This window comes from Sinocyclocheilus anshuiensis, unplaced genomic scaffold (genome assembly GCF_001515605.1).
Source record: "Sinocyclocheilus anshuiensis isolate Anshui unplaced genomic scaffold, SAMN03320099.WGS_v1.1 scaffold417, whole genome shotgun sequence".
Taxonomy (NCBI): Eukaryota; Metazoa; Chordata; class Actinopteri; order Cypriniformes; family Cyprinidae; genus Sinocyclocheilus; species Sinocyclocheilus anshuiensis.
Window position 1 is genome coordinate 552,087 of NW_015537953.1, and position 5,934 is coordinate 558,020.

The following is a 5,934-nucleotide window of genomic DNA, read 5'->3' on the forward strand; positions in this document are numbered from 1 at the left end:
GTGTGTGTGTGTGTGTGTGTGTGTGTGTGTGTGTGTGTGTGTGTGTGTGAGAGCTCACAATATTCATCCGCTGAGGGTACAGAGGGAGGGACGGACAGAAACCTCGGCTGGCGACAGAAACCAATCAGAGCGACACATTAGCGATGACATCGATCGGGATTTATTTATTTATCTGACGGAAACCGCCATCCGTCTGTCAAACAAATTAACAATAACCTTCAGAAACCCCAGAGTAACATTACGCGCCGGCGACGACATGGCTGATTTCAGTATTGATCAGAACAACCTGCCTGGCGTGAAAGAGGGTGAGTGAAGAAGAAGAAGAGGCTTTCTGAGGCATTGTGTGTGTAACGTTACTGCGTTAAAATAACCGGGCAAATGGCACGGCCTGTCAGATGATTCAAAACTGCCAAAAACGATTAAATATGATTGCATTGTGGTGAATTATGAAGGCAAACTGTTATTTTGACTCAATACATTGGTTACCTTTTATACCAAAAAATATTTACGTTACTGAAGGGAGTCAAAACAGAGCCATTCGCTGTACTGAGAAACGCCTCTATCAATATATTTCTAATATAGAAGGAGAAAGCGATTACATTCTTGCCTGTTTTGCCTCAAATGTCATGTATTACATGGCGTGTGATGCCTGACGTTAGCTTTAGGTGCTGTGGTGTGTGTGTGTGTGTGTGTGTGTGTGAATGACCCCATCATTTCCGCCCCAAATCCAGTTCGTGATAGTATCTAAGGTTCAGTTATTGGTCTCAAACCGAAATTCAAAAGCCATGTAGCTAATTGGGCACCAAATGTTGGTTTCTAGTCATTTCATTTAAAATAAATAATTTTAACTTAAGGGGATAGTTGACTCAAAAATGAAAATTATGTCATTATTTACTCACCCTCTTGCTGTTCCAACCTGAGTTTCTTTCTTCATTTGAGCACTACAGAAGATATTTTCAAGAACGGTGGTAACCAAACAGTTAATGGTAGCCATTGACTTCCATAGTATTGGAAAATATGCTATGGAAGTCAAAGGCTACCGTTAACTGTTTGGTTGCCAGCATTCTTGTAAATATATTTAATCGATGATTTTAATGACTTTTTATGTTTAAAATTAGCTATTTTTTGTTTAGGTTCAGTTGATTTCTGAATTACAGTTTCAGACAAATAAGTAATTCTGGCTAATTGGGGACCAAATGCTGGTTTCTAGTTTTTTTTAAAGACCTCTTAAGTAGGATAGGCCAAGTTAACCATTTTAGGATTAGGGTTGATGCATTTAAAACAAACACATTTTTCATTCATAATCAGTTATTGGTCTGGAACTGAAATCCAAAAATCAAGTAATTCTTGCTAATTGGGGACCAAATGTTGGTTTCTAGTTATTTATTTAATATAAGTTACTTTAACTTAAATGCGACCTAAAAGGTTAAGAACTTCTGAGGTGGGATAGGCCAAATTGGAAGGAGTTTGATGTGTCTAATATGAGCTACTTTATTACTGAATTTTAAACATTAAGTAATTCTATCTAACGGGGGGACCAAATGTTGGTTTCTAGGTAATTATTTCATATAAAATAAACAATATTTACACAGTTAAATACAGTACAGATGGTTGAGAGCTCTATAGTGGGACAGGCCAAGTTCACATTCACAAAAGATGTTTGATGTCTACTTTTTTGTGCTAGATTCATTTTATGATGTATAATATTGTTTATCAAACATATCTTATTAGTTTACACAGCAACAAACATGATGCTGTGTCTTTAACGCTTAAAAGAAGTCTTTTAGGCAACAAAGTGTCCCATATTTATGGAAAGTGGCAATTAGACTCTCTGCATATGTATGAAATTCGTTGGTCACAAGATGCGAGAACCTTGTGAATCATTGAACCCGTCATTGAATCAGTTTTGTAAAAAAAAAATTTTTTTTTCATTTATTTTATATTATCGCCATAACAATTTGAGTGAAAGCCTCGACTGTAAACTTCAGAATGTCGTAGTATTTGGTACCACATAAAAGTTTGCGTGTGTTTATGCGAAAGTGCATCTGGATGTTTTCAACTTATTAACAGGATGAAGACGAGCAACATACCACGTTTCTCACGAGTTTCTGTTTGTTTCTCCTTGAAGAATGTCCTTGTGGTTTCTGTTTTCAGTCGTTTCATGTGTGTGGATTCAGCATTTTGCTGTTGTGTTGCAGCTGCTCTTTGCTCTTGGAGACAAAGTTAGGAATGTTTGCCTGGAAAATGTGCAGGCTTAAAAAATGTGCTGTTTTTGCTGCCTAGCTAAGACCTCCTGGGATGTGTTCAGCGTTGGTTTCGTGTTTGTTTGGAGAGCTTTCAGCTTTTCCTTGTGTTGCTGTTTCTTGTTTGCCAGTCGCTGCTCGGGTGCTGTTTTGTAGCTCCTTGAGGATCATCATTCTTAATGAGTCTTAAAAAGACATTTTAATTGATGTCATAGTGTTGTGTCGCTTTGGGCTGTATTTATTTCATGGTGTATGTATCACCCTCAAGTTTTTAATATTAGGCGAAGATCCACCAGCATGTTCTTTTTGGAAAAAATCCTTTATGCCTGAAACATGTTTTATTAGATTGTGCTGGCTTAAACCCTGTGAGAAACAAGTTTATCTATCTATCTATCTATCTATCAAACTTAATTTTTTAAATTTACAATTTATTTAGTTATTGAACACTGTTTTTTTTCCCTTTCCTTTGTTTTGTTTTTTTAAGTTATGTATAAATGTAACTAGAGTTTTTAGCAAAAATAACGGTAACAATCTGATATAATTTACCATAAATTTTCATATTTTGGGGGGGGGGGTTATTTTATTTGTATTTTGCAATTAAAACTTTTATTCATCAAGGATGCATTAAATTGACCTAAATTGACAGTAAAGACAATTAAAATGCTACAAAAGGTTTCTATTTCAATTAAATGCAGTTCTTTTGAACTTTCTATTCATCAAAGAATTCTGAAAAAAGTCTCACAATTTCAACCAAAATATCAATCAGTACAACTGTTTTCAATATTAATAATAATAACAATAATAATGTTTATTGAGCAGCAAATCATCATATTAGAATGATTTCTAATATCTAATAATATAGAAGGATCAATATATATCCTATAGATAATTCTATATCAATATAATAGAAGGATCATGTGACACTGAAAACTGGAGTAATGATGCTAAAAATTCAGCTTTGCATCACCGGAATAAATTACATTTTAAAATGTATTCAAATAGAAAAATAATGTAATAATATTTTACAATATTTATATCTTTGATCAAATAAATGCAGCCTAGGTAAGCAGAAGACACTTTTAAAACCTTAAAAAGTCTTAACGACCCCAAACTTCTTAAAAGTAGTGTATATATATTTATTATATGAAATTTCAATAAATTCATTCATTTGTTTGCTCAATAAAAACATTGAAAACTAACATTCTTATCTCAAATTTGTCAACCTGGCCTATATATATATATATATATATATATATATATATAATCGGTTTACCACTAATATTTAACTGGGTCATAAATCCAGTTTTCTCATAATGATAAGCCACATAACTTCACCATATAACCCAAAAAAGTTTCCAGTACAGGTTCAACAAATTGGCCTCTGAACCCCTAAAATAGGCTGCATGCATAAGGAAATGAAGCCTAGAGTAAATGCACAGTCAGCACCAAGATGCTTATTTTCAGTAGGGGCTTTCTTGATTCCTCCTGCCAAATGATACTTAGCCGTTCTCCGAATCCTGTCAGATAGGGCATCGAGATGTCATAACGTAGCTTCACCAGCCAGTAGACTGCAAAGGACATTTTACGAAATGTACATTTTGCTCTTGGTTCCTCATTTAGCGCTATGAATTTCCCTTGGTCTCGGTTCTACAGCTCTTCTGCTCAAGATGCTGATCAGCAGCAGATGGACGACGACTTTAATCTGTAGAAGTGGCTTAATCTTATCCTTGTCTCACCTCAGCTAAACATACAGACACCGGAAAATACTTAGGTAAATTAGTATTACGTGAACAGTGTTTCACATCGTTGTTAGGGCTGGGTATCGATTCAGATGTCCCGATTCGATTTCGATTCGCAAGCTCTCGATTCGATTCCTGAATGAATGACAGGCTTTCTGTTGTAACATCGCGCAAGGTAAATAAGGGTGACATCTAGTGGAGAAGACTAATGATAAGATTCACGTTAATCAGATCTGGTTTTAAATGTGTGCTGAAATAAATCCCGGAAAAGATCGAGTTGCGGCTTTTGAGAATCGATGTCATTTAAAAAAACGATTAATCGAAAAATCGATTTTTTTGCCCAGCCCTAATCGTTATTAAACCTGCCACTAAATTCCCTCACGGCTGTAGCACACAGTGTGAAACTGGAGCGTGTGTTTGGTTATATTAATCACGCTCGATTCCCAGAAACCGTATAGTAGGGCTGCACGATATATCGTATCAGCATCGATATCGCGATGATTAGTATAGGCTACTTATATTAATACTGATTGTTTTCTTTGCTCACACACAGACACGGTGTCTACACCGGACGCGACAGCTGTACAGAGATATCCATTTTAACTTTGGAAAGAAGGCGCGTTTTCCACGCGTTTTTTGGCGCAATGTGAACGTCCCCAAAGTCTGTCTACACTGGACTCGACAAAGCGACCGTTGCCAATCATTTGTACTTTGTGTCAGTACGTCATAAATAGAACGCGGCATCAGTTTACTGTCTGGGATTTGTCGTGCCGCGCCGCATCCAGTGTAGACAACATCACTGATTATAATTGGTTCATTGTATTTTGCGCCACTCGTGTCCGTGTAGACACGGTGAGAGCCACGCAGATGCAGGTGAACACTGAATTCTGTTCACTTCTGCGTCTATTTGTGCCTGAAATACTGTGTTCTGCAAGTATCCTTGTAAACGCAGTTGCTTATGGCTTAGGTGAAGGGAAACAATTGAGAAAGAAAATGGATGTGTAACAGTATATTGGTTTACAGCAGTTTAATATTCCTGAGGCTTTCTATGTTATGAATGTTAATCAAACAACAAAACACAAAGAAAAATCACTTTTGTAGCTTTAACACATATTTATTAGATTTCATTTATACAGTGAAGACTATGCAGTGTTATTTTACATTTGATTATTCAATTTCTGTACCTGAATACTGTTAGACTTACCTGAAAAATATAAAGCACTGCTTATTTAATTTGTATCTTTGTTCTGTTATATTTATCTATGCTTGTAATTTGTTTATTTCCTATGCTGATTTACTTGCCTACAAAATCACCCCAATCGTTATTATTTTTCCAAATAAACTATTCAAGTCATGTGGTGATTTTTTTTTGTCATATCGCAGAAAAATAAAATATCGCAATGTGAGTTTTTTCCAATATGCAGCCCTACAGTATAGCGCAGTTTTCCTTGCAGGCTGAAATGCAAAAGTTGCTTTTATCCGATTTAGGTTATCGGAGCTTGTATCAGAGGCTTGAAGGCGTTTGTTGTGCTATCAGTCACAAATGAAGGCGATACATGGATTTAATGACTTCTCCACCTGTGTTTTGAAGCGTGTCTAATCAGCTGGGAGGCTGCCAGGTGCAGAATCAGGCCTAATGAAAACATAAAAAAAGCAGATAAGAGGATGTTAAAGGGTGGATGTGGAGGACATGGTTGCAGTTTCTCGGGTTGTATTTATAACAGTAGGTGATAATGGTCGGTTGCGCTGCAGTTTCAGACTAATGCAGACCCCACAGAATTTCCGCAGAATTGTTTTCCTTTAAAAAAAAGTTTACCTTGTGTGTGACATCAGTTTACCTTGTGTGTATATATATATATATATATATATATATATATGTATATATATACAGTGGGTACGGAAAGTATTCAGACCCCCTTAAATTTTTCACTCTTTGTTATATTGCAGCCATT

General features: G+C 36.0%; 1 protein-coding gene across 1 annotated transcript in view; it reads left to right on the plus strand.

Annotated features, from left to right (window-relative positions):
• Nucleotides 1-24: 24 nt before the first annotated feature.
• The window catches only part of LOC107664721 (coiled-coil domain-containing protein 50), a 23,039-nt gene continuing 17,129 nt past the window's right edge, over nt 25-5,934 (plus strand). Inside the window, exon 1 of the mRNA XM_016455373.1 lies at nt 25-305. Within this exon, the coding sequence (XP_016310859.1) occupies nt 257-305 (49 nt within the window). The 5' untranslated portion in view covers nt 25-256. The remainder of the gene's footprint in view (nt 306-5,934) is intronic.